At 40.0% G+C, this 16,372-nt stretch overlaps 1 protein-coding gene across 12 annotated transcripts in view; it reads right to left on the bottom strand.

Moving 5' to 3' along the window:
- LOC127494164 (stonustoxin subunit beta-like) overlaps positions 1-16,372 on the bottom strand; it is a 231,044-nt gene that overhangs the window by 54,970 nt on the left and 159,702 nt on the right. For 4 of the 12 annotated variants that reach the window (XR_007924830.1, XM_051859884.1, XM_051859908.1 and 1 more), the window contains 5 exons: positions 4,022-4,186; positions 3,866-3,894; positions 3,727-3,770; positions 3,551-3,579; positions 2,431-3,437 (listed from right to left, as the gene is read on the bottom strand). The exons of 3 other annotated variants lie outside the window; for them this stretch is intronic. Coding sequence is in view for 4 of the 9 variants with exons in the window: in XM_051859884.1 (XP_051715844.1) it covers positions 3,728-3,770; positions 3,866-3,894; positions 4,022-4,186 (237 nt within the window). In the remaining 5 variants the exon portion in view is untranslated. Of the gene's footprint in view, positions 1-2,430; positions 3,438-3,550; positions 3,580-3,726; positions 3,771-3,865; positions 3,895-4,021; positions 16,368-16,372 lie in introns of those variants that run through there. 5 more of the 12 variants (XR_007924814.1, XR_007924817.1, XR_007924815.1 and 2 more) reach the window with 5 other exon arrangements.

The raw sequence follows: 16,372 nt of genomic DNA, 5'->3' as shown, positions 1-16,372 counted from the left end.
ACGTACAGTTGTAAGATTTACAGATTGTAGTATTTACTTCTTTTAAGCAAAAGTAGTGTGCATTCAAAGCAATGATAACATGACCATTTTGTATAATCATCCATGTTTGATCCATGTTTGAAGTCTTCATGCGAGGCTGGATCCAAGCTGGAGCTGGATATTGAAATCTGTAATATTTGCTTGAATTATTTTTTTATTCAATTGATTCATTAATGCATTCAAAGGATGACGTGCAAAAAGAATGATGTAATTGTTTTTTATATACCTTTGTTATTTTACAGTAATTTTCACTGATATTTCTGTGTTATTTACATTTCAGAATAGTTTATTATTTGTTTCTCAAAATAGACAATAATAACATAAAAATCGTGAATAAGAGAAAAACCACACGGTCCTTCAAGTTGAGCTGATGACACGTTCAATAAACAAAGAATACTATAATTATATTTTATGTGCCTTTATATTTTTGCAGCCTATTTTCGCTGATATATCAGTGTTATTTGCATTTAAAAATAGTTTCTTTTCCTTTAATTCTGAAAATAGACACAAAAAGCAACACAATACCTTAAAAAAGCGCGAAAAAGAGAAAAACCGCACTGTCCCTAAATTGAGCGTGAATAAGAAGCTACAAACGCGGAAGCGTCGCGTCTTTTAAGGTGGACCGGATAGCGTCAATAAGAAGCTGCGAATAAGAAGCTGGACTCAGCCTCGTAAGTTTGGGTTAGGGAGGAATTAAAGCGCACCACTGTGAAGGAAAGGAAGGTGTGCTGAACGGAATACAGCAGCGGTACAGTGATCGTTTTACCTCGATTATCTTGTTTTCATAATCGTTGGAAGCCAAAATCGAAATCGAATATACGATTCATTGCACAGCCCTAAATCCCATGTTCATCATGCTTGTAGAGGTACCTACAATGCTAAATAGTTTAGAAAGATTGTAATGTTTTGGAATACAAGGCACAATGTCTGTTAATAAAACACAAAACTGTCATTTTCATGTCTAATATTACTGCCCTTACAGAAAAAACACATGAATTTCATATGTGGCCACTTGTTTTTGCACATGTGAAGTTCATGTGTTTTTTCTGTAAGGGTGGGGTGCTCTATTTATAGCAAAAGTGTTACATGATATATAGAACAACTGTTTTTCTATCAGCGAGTGCTCTGTGTGTAATTGTACACTGTTATTTCACAAAAGTGTGACATAAAATAAAAATATAATACTATAATAATAAGGGCCCCCGCACACTGTCTTTGCATGGGGCCCAGGAATCGGTGCTACACCCCTGGCCACAACATAATTGATCAACAAACTAAACACGTTAAATTTATAAAAAACTAGATCGCTTGGTTTGGTTTAGTCCTAAGAGCATCTTTGGTACATGTCCAAATCAATATCAAGATATTTACAGATGGATGAATTGTCACTTTGTTGCACTTGTGATAAAGTCACAGGTCACGTGATAATGTTGTAGATCACATGATAATGTCAACATGGCGGATGATGTCCAGATCGCATTCATAGGGCAAATTTCGAACTGCATTTCTGCACCCTTGAAGGGCACTTCAAGAAGGGGACGCCATTTGTAGGTTTGTTCCAAACGAAAGTGAACAACTGAATCCCTTCACGAAGGGCCCTTCCACAAGACCGTTAGCGAAGGGTATATGGTCAGTTTCAACCAAAAACCATTGCAGTAGATTCAGATAAATTAAGTGAGCACTGAGTCGTGCCTTTTGCCATGAATTCTTGTATACATTAATTAATTATCCTGAACTGAAATAATCTGTGATAATGTAACAACATGATAAAATATATATCAGCCCTCAATAACTGTCGTGATAAACTCATGAATGACCAGCAGATGGAGCTGTTTCAAGAAAACACACAGATGATCATGTGACTTCAGATTACACGAGTTCATTTATATGAAAGTGTTCCTCCAGGCTGGTAATATGAATACATTTAATTTCATTAATTCATTTTATATGACCAGGTTCAGTAATTTACTATAATTCTCAATAATCACACTGTAATCAGCAACATTAGGCCTATTCACTGAACTATGTAATGTCTTTCTGCATTTTCAAGTATGATTACTTAGTATGATTAAGTATGATTCATATTTTCTACGGAATTCCAAAGCTGCCAAAATAATAAATAAATATATATATGAAGAAATGTAATAAATAAATAAATAAAATAAATGGGTATTAGAGAGGGGTGTAAACTGAGACAGAATGATTGACAGGCCAGTTTACAGTGACAGGATGGCTATACAGTGAAACAGTTTTAGGTCACAACACTTTCATACTCCTGCTTTTTTCCGAACAGCCACCTAATGTTGAACACTGTTCATGACGATAAACAGCCTTGCAAACTCTGACTCTGGATTTATGAGAACATCAATAAGAACTGCCCCTGGTACTCAATTCACTTTTATTTATGTTTTATTTATTTATATATCCAGACAGTCCAGCAATGATTATGTCAGAGATCAAATCTGAATAAGGAATAATAAAGTACACATTATAGACACAAAGAAATTTCTGAAGTAAATAATAGTTTATAATAGAATCCAGAGTATTGTATGGAACAGATGAAGAGTGAAGATCAGAATATAGAGAAAGGGAGAACAGAAGAAGGAAGATATTTGCAGAATGAAATGAGAGGTAGAAGAGAAGAAGCAGAAGCAGATCTTGCATTATCTCATGTCTGCAGAGATGGAAACAGACATATTTTGATACGAAGATACATCAAGTTCAAAATGATCATCACTTCTGCAGTACATGGCAGGCGTCCAATATCTAACCACAAACGTGTCGACATGACCTGAACACTGAAACACTTGAAGAACAACTGAATACAGCACAATACATTCTCTTAAAGATGAAAGAATAACCGTAACCATGAGTACAATAAAGAGTAAATACTTGAAAATATGATGAGGATTAATATATGGAGTAGGAGTACATGAGTATATGAAATCAAAGATAATGTTGAAAAATCATAAGCCATAAATCATTAAATGATTAACATGAAAGATGAATAAATGCATGAATATGTTTCATGTTACAGATTGTTTTAAATCAACTTCACAGTAATAAAGAGGAAAATAACTGAATCAAACTTCATCAAATATGAGAATAATTCAGATTCAGCTGTAGATCAGCTCTACAGAAGACAATAGAGTTATTATTCAGATCAATTCAGTTCAATGTTGATTCAGTTCAGTTCAATAACTGTGTAAAGGTCATCAAATATGAAATGAGTTTTGATTTGGTACTTTTCTGCAATGTATATTTGCCAGTGAACAAGATTTCTAGGCTGATTTATAAATGTGTTTTCTTGTGAATCTGAAGTCATGTATTACTGGATTTATTGAATGCTGCATGCTGATTATACTTGTCTGAACACGAGTAGATGGGCTTCTGAACTCCTGTGAAGAAACAGACACTTTAAGATCTGTTCAGATATGAACTCACTAAGACAATAATATCTGTCATGAACAAACTCACAGAAGCTGCTGAGATCAGAAAATAACACTGATACCTGAGTGTGGGGCGCTCGTCACTGGGAGTCTTTGAGGAAAAATGACATGAGATATGAGTAATTATATGAAAACACATATGAAAGATTATATACACTAATACTTCAGTGACACAACATTGAGATCATGCTGTCACTGACTTTCTCTTACTGCGGTAATGAAATACTGTGATACTCACTTTACTCTCTGCGTCTGTACACGAGTAGATAGGCATATAAACTCCTGAGAAGAAACAGTTCAGATATGAACTCACTAAAACAATAATATCTGTCATGAACAAAGTCACAGAAGCTGCTGATCAAAAATAACACTGATACCTGAGTGTGGGGTGCTCGTCACTGGGAGTCTTTGAGGAAAAAATAACATGAGATATGAGTAATTATATGAAAACACATATGAAAGATTATATACACTAATTCTTCAGTGACACAACAAAGCCTGTGCATAACTTACACATATAAATATATAAATACCTTTAAGACTCTGTGGTCAATAAATTGACGCCAGATTCCATCTTCACATTTGATGTCTGCATAATAGTATCCATTACGATCTGAGCCAGCATAATAGTGTCCACTATGATCATATTTGCCAGAATGGTTTACTATGGCATAGAGTTCATATTTGTGAGAGGAAACCTGCAATACAACAGGAGGAACCCAGTCAATAATAACGCCACTGTGTCAATTCTAATGTAATATTCAATTCAATTCACATTTATTTGTATAGCGCTTTTCACAATACATATCACACTAATATTACACTAGTTTTATATTGTCTTCTTCATAACTAAACTCATTACAGTTTTTAGTCAGTCAATCAGACAGTTCTCAGTAACTGCTGGAGTGGATTTACAATCCCTCTTACTGGATTATATAATGAATTGGAAATCATAATGCTATGAGTCTGTTTACTTTCATTGTGTTACTGTGTTCCTGTGGCCTGTTGCACGAAGATGGTTTCAGTTTCTACACAAGTAAGTTCAAGATTAATTTGAGCAAACTCTGTTTTTCAGGCTCATGAAGGTGGATTGGTTTTAGCGGGTTTCATTGATATGGTAACTTACGCTACACGGCTAATCTGCTCTGGAGCAGGATTTATTCTGGGTTAGAGATCACAAACCCAAACTCGACCAATCAGCTGTGAGTAAAGTGACCTGTATCTGATGCCATAAAGTCAGCATCACCAGCTGTGGCCTGTTGCATGAACCTAGTTGAACAAACTCTGAGTTTCAGAGTAGATTTAGAGTTGAAAATCCAGATAAATCCAAGCTGGTTTAATTCAGGATCAGATTTTGCACAACGCTCGGTATAAACTTTCTGTGTCAACTCAGGTTTAATCCAGATTTTTTGATTAACTCTTAAGGCAGGAACACACCAAGCTGACGCTGACGAACTAGTGGCGATGAAATTAGACTGCGGGGTTGGGTCACGTCAGCAGCATCTGGATCCAAAGTTGGCCTGACACACCAAACCAACAGCCGACAGCGAAGTAGCACGTCCGTTCTGTGCCTGCGTAAGATGAAATGCCTTTCCGTACCAGCAGGTGGCAGTAGCTGAACAGCCAATCAGAATGATCAGATGGACCGACAGACCGACGAGCTCTGACGCTGATTCAACATGTCGAATCGGCCAAAAGCAAGCCGAAGGGGACCAACTTCAGCCGACAGTGAGGAACACACTGAGAAAACTTAGTCGGCTGACAAACAAAAACTGCCTGACGGCCGACCGTCGGCTTGGTGTGTTCCTGCCTTTAAGCGCGTGAACCTGAAAGTGTGACACGTGCGGCAAACAGCCAATCACACGGAGAATGGAGAGCGTCCGTTTGATTCATTTCTCACAAGAGAGCAGCGCAATTTACTTCTCTTCTGAAGATTAACCCTCACTGTGTTCCATTCAGAAGGGCTGATCCCTATGCCCTAATCCCTTCAAAGGGTTTACCCTCCGGAGTGAGAGCTTCGAAGGGATGAAGGGTGTAGGGCTCAAAAAAACTCTTGTTCTCGAATGCATTTCAGCGTCATCTTAATGAGACAATCAAGGAAGCGCCTTTGTCTCACATTTTGTACGCTGGTCAACCCCCCCAAAAACACGCATTTTGTTTAACGTTAGTTTATTTATTTACGTTAAATATAATGTATATTTTGACTATGTATTTGAAACATTTGAATGGACTGATAAAGGTCTAATTTCACCACAGATGCATATAATTTAAAGTCTCTGTTACACAACAATTTTTTTTGCCTCGGGTAAAGCAAGGAAAATGGCACCTTACCTTGCATTTAGGTGAACAAGAAGACATAAAGATAGCACTCATCTCTTCATGAAGGTGGAAAAACAAAGTTTTTTTTTTATGACCTGGGGGATTTCTTGTAAAAAGATTTAAAAGGAAAGGGGAAAAAAAGAGAGTCGCCTGTTTTTGTCTATTTTAAGTTTTAATTTAAGGTGTTTGTGATTTTCACATAAAGCTTATGTTTAAATGTTTTGCCACTTGCGTGAGCAACGTAAAATATAAATCAAATGACACTATATAAATATAAAGTAATAAATTGAATAAAACGTTTAAATGTAGTGCGTTTAAACGAAATACATCTATGAAATACAGTGTATACAAAGAGAATCGCAATGCTGACAAGCCATGTTCAGTAACAACTTCTGGATTTGAAATAAAAATAAGTAAATGTTGTGTTTGTGATAAACGGCCATGGATCAGTTGCGTACTGCAAACGCGGCATATGTGAAAGCACAGTAGCACGTGCTGCTCCGCGTATCTTCTGCAAAGGCATGACTGCTTCTCCGCTCTCCTCCCTGCGTTGTCTTTGGTCGATATTAACCAACGTTTCATTTCAACAAAAATAATAATATCCAAAACCTAAAGAATTACCTACATGCACTTGTCGGCATGTTTAACATGGTGCTGTAAATTGACCTGCTACAACTGATGCTGTTGTTAATATGTCGTTAATCTGTCATAATCACCTCAGGAGTCACGGTCGAGGGGAAGGAAAATCAAAAGGTTGATAACTGTTTTTTATTTGTTTTTTGTTTTTTTATTGAAATACAAAGTTCTGGCATGAAACTCTAATGGGCAGGCTAATAGGTCCTTTAACACAACCTGCTAATTATCACATCATTATCTATAGGTCACAGATGATTGGTTCCTGCTGTATTAGTAGCCAATGAGCTGCATGCTTAATCTTTAAATACATGATTTAGCATTGCTTAGCAGTGCAGCGTGCTTCAGATAAGTACATGGGTTCTTATACTATCACTGTGCGTTTGTGCATAATCTGATTTATCAGTTCTATGTCATATCAACAGTCTGTTTAATGCTTATAGAGAATTACTATATTAGCAGCTAGCGCATGCATGTTTTATAAGGATACAGAGACAAGCTTGCTGAACTTTAAATGGAACAGGATTCGCTTTTGTATTTATATTCTAACAAAGCTACAGCAAATATTTTGTGCAGCAGCAGTATGGAGAACTAATTCAGATAGCAATGAACGAATATCAACAACATAGAACGCAGCAGACGTTCGGTGCGTGCAGGCCTAAAGTTACCTGTCGCTATTGAGTGAGAGGAGTTTGTGTCGGCTAATGAGTTGATCATGCAATGTGAATATGTCATGATTAAAATGCAAACAATGTTTTCTATTTATTTGTATACTAAGTACGTGAGCAGCTGTATTCAGATTTTATTGGGCATATACTTTTTCATACTACAGGACGAACAGTGATTTTGCAAGGTCAGTAAGCCATTTAATTAATGGATTTCACGTAGAATGATACTTATAATTTCTGCTTACCTTAGAGCGTGCCAAGGCAGTTCCATGTATTCTTCAAACGAAGCAAGAGTGCCTCAGTTGATGCTTATTATGTATTTGTGTCATAATCTGTATAGTATAATTTGTGTTGCGCTCTGGATAACATTAGGTATTTTCTATGCGGCGTGTTGCAGCGGCAGGCAGTGTGGCTGAATTATGGACACGCTTTGTTGATCTGAGCAGTGGCTGCATGTCTGTCAGAAATCTTGCTCTCTGCTTAAAATGCCGAGGTATTCATTAACAGGAGCGTAAATAGGAGACACTTTGCAGTGTGGTGGTCAGCTCATTTACGTAGCAGAACTTTTGAGTTCGCTACTGAGATAAGTGAACGTTCTACACGCTCTCGTGGCCATTTCATTTGTGTTTATCTGTGAGGACCGACAGTCGGTTGCACGCTGTGAAGTGATGTTATGGGATTCACTGTCAAATTGCATCGACTGACATAACCATTGCATATGGGACAAAGATATAATATTAATGCATTAGCATGCAACTCAGACAAGATAGAATATTAATTCAAAATATTGAGTTTCTATTGAAATCTCATTCATATTATAACATGTAAATCTAAATGTTTCACAGTATTGCTCAACTTCAACAACTCTTCAAGGCTGATGTTTCATGTACCTATGTGTTTCGGGCTGGGTCAGCTGATGCATGTTGGAGTTATGCTCATTCATTTCCTGTTCATCCGAATGAGTTTACTTTTCTTAGGAGTATACAGGGTTTGACAAGGACATTATCAAACAATGGTACATCATTATACTATTATTTGCTCAGGTGGTTGTGGAGGGTTTCTTATCTCTATTAGCCTGCAACGTTTTACCATTTGTTAAAGCCACACATAATGCGCATTCTAATTGGTATGTTTGAGCCTTTTGGCTCAGACACACATAGACATAGGCCACTAGAGCTAAGCCACTGGTGTGGTAGCCCAGGCACACATAGTCCAATAGGCCACTAGAGCCAAGCCTTACAGCCCAGAATAACTTAGTTGTGGCAAAATGGGCCAGGCACACATAGATAGCATACAGCATAGTTCCTATGGCTCTTCGGAGCAGCAGTACATATGTTGTGGCGGTAGATCTGCTGGGGGGTGAGGGTGAATCATCATCTTGCCCTCTGCAGCAATAAAGCAGCAGCAGTGTAGCAGATCTATTCCGCCAAGGCCAAATATATCTACATTGTCATATCCATTACCATGCCAAACCCTCGAGAGTTGTCATGACAGAACTACTATTTTTAGCATTTTTTTTCTTACAATTATTGATAAAATATGCTATTTCTAATCATTAATAAAAAAAAATTTTTTTTTTGATTTCTGGAAATCATCTCGCGATCCCCACTTTGGGAACCACTGATTTAAGCCACAACTGACACATCAATGTCTGTATTTTGTATATGAGATTCTGACCCACGTCAAGAATGTAATAAAAGTTTACTCATTTAGCCTGACTTCCTGAGAATAAATTTTACTTTATAACTATACAAGTTTTAGGGCTGGACAATATGACGATATATATAACATTGATATAAGTGATTACTTGGATTTAAACATATCTATATTGTAGTTATACAAAATATTCACAGGCAGATTTGCTTTATGTATTTATCCAGAAATATCTGCGTACACCTGAAACCACTGAAACCAACTCAAAACGATGTAATATACATGCCAGATCAGTATGTGGCGCTGTAATTCTGCCACATAGATTCACTAGAAATGGAGAATAAGACTTGGAGCATGTGCATAAACCTTGTGCGCTGTATACAAACTTTAGTAAAGCTTAGAAATAAAGCTTTATTTTAGTAAAGCTAATAGGCTCAGTAGCTTCTGCGGCACTAACAAAAGCTGTAGTCCACTGTTGTTGTTACGTGATGTAGAGGTGTCTGACTAGGGTGAAAACCCACTCCTCTCCCCCCAAAACAGGTGTTAGTGTAATAAAAATGTACAATCCTTTTGTTCTGGTCTTGGTATATAAGGTAAAGTTCAAAGCAGTCATGGGGGATCTTCTGTAGCCAGAAGCCCCCATGCAGAAGATGGGTGAATGTCTGAAGACACTCACACATCACTGTGTGTATGTGCATTTCAGTTGATGTTATGCATTTATTATTTCTGAATTGGCTTCTAATTGTCCAACCATGTAATTGGCATGATACATTTTTACTTGACAAATAAAATGTTATATTTGATTTACTCTGGATTCTTCTGAAATCATTATGACCAGTAGATTATTGGAGTTCATATTTCCGCAAATCTGCGTCAGGATAGATTCAAACTAAAGGCCCATGAAAGGACCATGTGAGCACATCATGGGACTTTTTGATTTTGTCTATCAACTGGCTTAGCAAGTTGCAGTTGTCACGAACTCCGTAGCTCCCTCCTCTGGCCATCGGAGGGAGCCCTCACCTGAGTACTAACATTCATACTGTCTTGAACATCCTCAGTACTCAGGTATGCTACAGAGCCATAGGCTCTCTCAGATGCATCGCAGAATACATGAACGCTGCGACTCTTGATTGCATGCTGGATGCTGGAGCTGTAGCATCTTGGCTGAGAGATCTGGGACAACTGAGGGAGCTCACTCTCCCACTGCTGCCAAGCGGCAAGTAAATCAGCAGGGAGGCAAGGATCATCCCAGCCACGTTTCTTGTCCCAGAGCAGCTGCACAATGATCTTAGCCCTTGTAGTGAAAGGGATCAAATACCCAAGGGGATCATATTGCTTTGCAAGTGTGCGGTAGATCTTGCGCATGGTGGTTTCACCTTCCTCCTTCTGATATGGTTTGTATGCCCAAGTGTCAGATTTGCAATGCCAGATCAGTCCAAGGGTACGTTCCTGAGGATTAGCTGTTCCTTGACTAAGCCAGATTTCACTGCTCTGGGATTTCAGCTCAGAAGGAAAGTGGCGAATGACCGTAGGAACATTACTGGCCCATTGTCGCAACTCGAATCCGCCCTCCATTAGATGGTGCTGTAGTCTGTTTACTAGTTTCTCAGCCTGTGCTTCATCTGGGACACTTTTTAGACAGTTGTCTACGTAGAAACTGCGTTCAACAGATTGACGCACATCGTCTGTGGGTTGAAGGTAGTTCCCGACATGGGACTGAAGGACAAATGTAGCGCAACAGGGACTACAGGTGGTTCCAAAGGGCAATACTTCCCATTGATAGACTGTTGGAGGCTCAGCAGTATTGCCATTACGCCACAGAAATCTGAGGAAAGGCTTGTCTTCATCAAGGAGACGGACTTGATGAAACATTCCTCTCACGTCGCTACAGACAGCTACAGGGTGCTCCCTGAAGCGGAGGAGAACTCCCAACAAGCTTGCCCCAAGAGTTGGCCCAGGTAAGAGGTACTCATTTAGAGACTGGCCTTGGAACTCGAAGGAGCAATTGAATACAATACGGTCCTTACCATTATGATGGACCATATGGTGTGGTATGTACCATGAATGAGGACTCAATCCACACTCCTCAGATGATAGTGGGGTGACATAGCCTGCCTGCAGCAACTTCTGAATTTCAGCATTGTAATTAGTGGCCATTTGTGGCTCTCTGGATAGTCGTCTCTCTGTACTACATAGGAGAGCCATTACAGCTTCCTTCGGTGCATTCAATGGGGGAAGTGACTCTTTCCAGAGTAATGGGGTAGCGTATCGATTTACTCCATCCACATTAATTCTGATGGTCTTCTCTTCCAGAATGCGGAGGGCTTCTGCATCTTGTCGTGAGCGTCTGACTATCTTGTCAGACCGGTAAGGCAGAACGTCCAGTTTCCACAGCCTTTCAACCTGGTTAAAGAGTTCAGAATCTGGTGTCACACAAGAAACAAAGAGACACTCCTGCGGCCGAAGACGAGGAGAAAGGAACCTGGATGGACCTTGCAACGTCCACCCAAGCCTTGTATGCACAGCTGCTGGTCCTCCTTTAGGCCCCAATCTCACTGGCTCCACAGGCGTGATCAAATGTGGATAGTCTGATCCAATAAGCACTAATGGTTGGGCTTGATTGATATCATGCAAGGGCAGATCTCTAAGATAGCGGTACTTGCGCTGCAAATCAGTGATGTGATAAGTATGTTGGACAAGACCCAGCTCTTTAGCCGTAAAGGCTCTATGAATGGGGAATGATTTGTCAGGTTGTGAGGCTGGAGCTATAGAGAAGGACACCGAACTTCCACGGATTGTGTGAACCTCATGCCTCACAGTACGAAGTGCTAGGTCTTCAACGGTACCTTGAAGGCCTAAACGTTGAGCGGCCTCATGCAGCAGAATCGTTCGCTCGGATCCGTCGTCCAGTACCGCAAAAGTCTCTAGCGACTTGTCACCATTCTGAATCACAACCCAACTCAGTTTAAGTAACACTTGCTTTCCGCTTGTGGGGCGGTCAAGATACAAGGTCTGGGAAGTGGAACTTATGGGGCATGCACTCCCTTCTGACTCTCTGATGTTGCCTCTCCTGCTAGACTCAGAATTGGCATTAACATCATGAAGAACCTCAAGATGTCTCCTATCACATTTCTTACACTTCGCTTTCAAAGTACACTTTGAGGTCTGATGACTTCGGCCACATCTCCAGCATCTATTGCCCATCTTGATCCAATTCTCGACTTGCTCCTTGTTCAAGAGCTTAAAGTTTGAGCACTGATTCATGTAATGCTGAGTGGTATCACAGAATGGACAATACCTTTTGGGCTTCTCCTGTATCCTTTCAGAGGACGCTGTCCCCGTCTTAGGATTCTCAGTTGGCACTTGCTTCTGTTCTCCCCCATGCAGAACAGTGGTCAGCTTTCGTGGCATGAATCCAGGCTTCTTCTCTTTGCGGAAACTATGCTTCTCATGATCAGGGTATGTACCGTACTGGGTTCCCTCCACTTGCACGCGAACCTCATATTCAAGCCAATCTGCCAAATCAAGTAAAGTAGGAATGGGAGTATGAAGGGGGTTAACAAATCTCTTAAAGTTGGCTCTTAGGTCATAAGGTAAGTTAGCTAAGAGGCGAGATACATGAGAACCACACTTCAACTCAGTCCAGCCTAGGCTACCCAACTGATTCAACATTCCGACTAAGGCCCGAACACGAAGAGCAAATCCCTTGAAAGCTTTGACATCACCACTTTTGACATTAGGCCCGTTCATTAAGCTGGTGATCCGCTGCAATGCCAGCTGATGTGGTTGTCCATACATGTCGGTAAGAGCTTGCATAGTGTCACTGAAAGGACAACGGCTGTGACTGTAAGAATCTGCAACAAGTAAAGCATCTTCCAATTTCAAATGATCCATGAGTATCTGAAACTTAAAAGATTCAGAAGCATCATCAGGCAGAACATTGTCTAAAGCGAGCTTAAGTCTGGCGAACTCTCGTGGATCATCATGAATGAAATCTGGGATTGTGGGTGTAGGCCCACGATATTGCACTGGCAGTGGGTGCCAAGGACGGTTAAGATCTTGATCCAAAAATGGGTATGAGCGATCAGAGGGATACAGCCGTTCATTGCCACGATAGTGGTCCGTTCTCCGATCCCGTTGAAGATAAGGATTGGAATGATCAGATAAGGCAGTTCTCTGTGAAGGCTGCAGTCTGTCTCCAAAGCATGGATCACGAAGATTTCTAATGGGCCGATACTCTGAATGTGAATGAGAAGTATGTGCATCTGCAGGAGAAAGACTGAAATCTCGAGGTGGGTAGAATGGAGGACTGGGTTGCAATGACATGGCATACTCTGACTGGCGATAAGGAGAATCAGACTGACGATGCTGCAAACCCTGGACATTAGCACTATGACCAGGAACATGTTGCGGTGAGTCATTCTCACTATTAGGAGGTTCGGTATACTGAGGTGTTGACTGGCCTGAATCTAAATGGCTACCACTCAGCCTGCCTACTCTCTTTAGATGATTAGTAAGATCTTCAATAAGATCTTGATGGCTATCACAACGTGCGTGCAGGGACTCATCCCTAGGGGGCACCAATGGAACATGGTCAGATTGATTAGGATTTTGATCTTTCTGCCGTGAGACCAACATGCTAGTAGCTACTGGTGTAGAAGAAACCCCATCCTCTGCACTAAGAGAACACTGCGAAGGTGATGAAACCTGTGGCTGAGCTAATACAGGAGAACTAGCGATTATATCTGAAATGCGTTGCATGTCTTTCCGCAGCTGCTTGCTCTCCTCTCTCATTTCACGAATACAAGAGAGAACATCAGCATTTATTACAGCATTAACCTGCTCATCTGCAAATGTAAGTTGTCTCTGAGGATAACTAACCTCATAGTCCTGAAGATACAACGGTTGTCGAGTAATTCTGCGTGGCCTGACTACCTCATCTTCTACCATTTTCTCTCTGGGTCTGGACATCATTGCTGAGACGGTTATAACATCCGGCTCGAAGGACCATTTTATGTTTGAAAGGAACTGTATTGCACCAATTACTACTACGGTGCCAACCGTCTCAGAGAGTCGATTACCACATCTGATGTCCAATGGCCACGAGAGAAAGAAAGAGGAGGCAGTGGTACTAAATTGTACTAATTTACTCTTTAAGATGTTGAATATCAATAATCAAATACACTGTGTACATATTCACCATCAAAATAGATCACAAAATAGCAAATAAAACATACATATAAAGAGCGTAGGCCTACGCAAAATAATAAACTGAATTATTTAACAGATTTGGATTTCAAGGATACAGATGGAGGCTGGTTTCACAAATATGTAGTGAAAACAATGAGTGCAACAGTCCGTGTTGGTCTCTGCAGTTCTTTAAGGCGCTCAGATGTCAGGATAGCGATGTGAAGCTGGTCGTTAAGCTGCAGTCTCAGGTGCCCTGATGCACGATGTATCGTCGGCGATGAAGATTGCAAAGTCTATGTGCTTTATTGATTTATCCCGTTGCTGTATATGACTCTAAATGTGGTTCTATAATAAGCAAATAAACTTAATCAGTAACAGAAAACTGCGTAAATGTGCGATGACATTAACAGCACAACAGAAATTGCTGCGTCATTGTAGTTGTATAATTGCCGATCATTCTCGCCATCATAAAAATACTATACTTCACATAATCAAGGAAACACACTCATTTACATAAATTATAATCTAGCAGCGGTATATCAAGTTAAACAGTGAATAAATGGCATAATAATAATATAATGAACACTCAAAATGAAACTCACGGTCTTCAATGACGCACATTCCAGAATCGTCATGAAGGAAACTTCAACGAGAAGTCTGAGACAATTAAGCATCATCCACTGCCAATCGAGATCACAAATATTCCCCCTGCAGTTCACAAAGTGAAGTCGCTACAGAAAAGATCTTCATTTGCATAATTTTGCTGCTTTTCAGAGAAGACTGCAGGACCTATGCTTTCACTCTGCTGATCACGCATTGAAACTAATCCGCTCTCGCGCGACCGCCAAACAAGCCACGCCCTCTCAATTCAAATCAATGACCAACATAACAGCTGTACAGCCCTTATAAGAAAAGAACACAAACTGAACATGGGCTTTTTTACACATACACTACATTTCCCATCAGCCTTCACCCCGGACTAATTACCTGCCCGCTGTAGCTCATTCACTGGACTATATAAGGACTCACGTTTCCCACAGTCAGTCGCGAAGTCTTGTATTGCAGTGGTGTACAATTCTGAGCGTTATTATTCTGTCTGACTGATTACCCGTTGCTGATTCTGTTGTTTATCGTTTACGAACCTCTGCTGCCTGTCCCTGATGTGTGCTTTGTATCCTGATCAGTGAGTGTTATCTGCCAGCCCTGACTATTGCCTGTTATCTGTCTACAATTCTGCCTGCCCTATATCATACCTGTTTGCTCCTGATCTACCCTGCCTGTACGACTACGCTCTTGTTCAATAAAGCATGCAAATGGATCCCAGCCGATGTGACGATTCATTACAGCAGTATCATGACTAAGAAAACTGTGTTTTTGTATGAAGAAGCATGTGGCGGTTCGACTCAAATGCATTAGTAAACTCTGCACCCTCTGACTAAGAATCAGAACTGGCGAGTTTGTGATCGTGAAATGCACTAAATCGGCCGAAGTGACTTTTCTAAGTGATATGGGTCCGTAATGAACGAATAATTGAAAGTATGGGATACCTAGAATAATCAAATATCTAAATTAATACATAACCAATGATTCATTTCTAATTGTAAACACAACCTAAGACTAATAATCATTTGAAATTGGAGTCAGATTAAACGAGTGAAATTAAGTGAACTTCACAAGGGTGCTGAAAAGACATACACGTGTTAACCTTCGCCCAGGCCGTCGGATTCCGTTTTTGGGCCGATGGGGGGTTCCTTACAGTATACAGCTAAACACATCTCCGTGTGGACGGGCCCTAATTTGCTCATACAAGTACATTAACCAGGAGTCATATTTTGTAGAAAGAACTAAGTTTGAACTCTTATTATTCTGCCCTTATGATGGCTGTTTGAGACATGTAAAGACAGCTGTGTCTAAGGTCATGAAGGTCAATAACACATTACATGTATCCACACACTTGACTATGAATCATGTGTAGAAGTTTATTTCAGTGCTCTGTGTGGATGTAGTTTTCACACTCTACAAAAGGCTGGGTTGTTTCAACCCATGTTTGAGTCAAATATGGATATATTTGCTAAAGCAATATTCTCCAGGAGAATTCAACAGTGGCTCAGATGAGAAGAGTCCTTCTGGACGTGATGTCTCACCTGTGACCTTACCAAAGTTTCTTAGGTACACAGAATGGAAAGTGGCACAGATAATATCTTTAAATGACTTCATTTGTGTAAAGAACTGAAGACCATATTCAGATGCTGCTAGAATTATCTGTACTATTAACCTATCTGAACCTGTAGAAATGATTATCTATTCAACTGTAAGTACTAGTGTTTCTGTATTCTACGTTAGTTTGAGGCTGGATCTCTTACTCGTTTCCTACAGTCTTTGTAAGTGTGGAGAACTCTGTCTTCAGTAAATTGTCTGTCA

Source organism: Ctenopharyngodon idella, chromosome 2 (genome assembly GCF_019924925.1).
Source record: "Ctenopharyngodon idella isolate HZGC_01 chromosome 2, HZGC01, whole genome shotgun sequence".
NCBI classification, from domain to species: Eukaryota; Metazoa; Chordata; class Actinopteri; order Cypriniformes; family Xenocyprididae; genus Ctenopharyngodon; species Ctenopharyngodon idella.
Note: the sequence above shows the minus strand (reverse complement) of the source record. Positions and strands in the feature narration are given on the sequence as shown.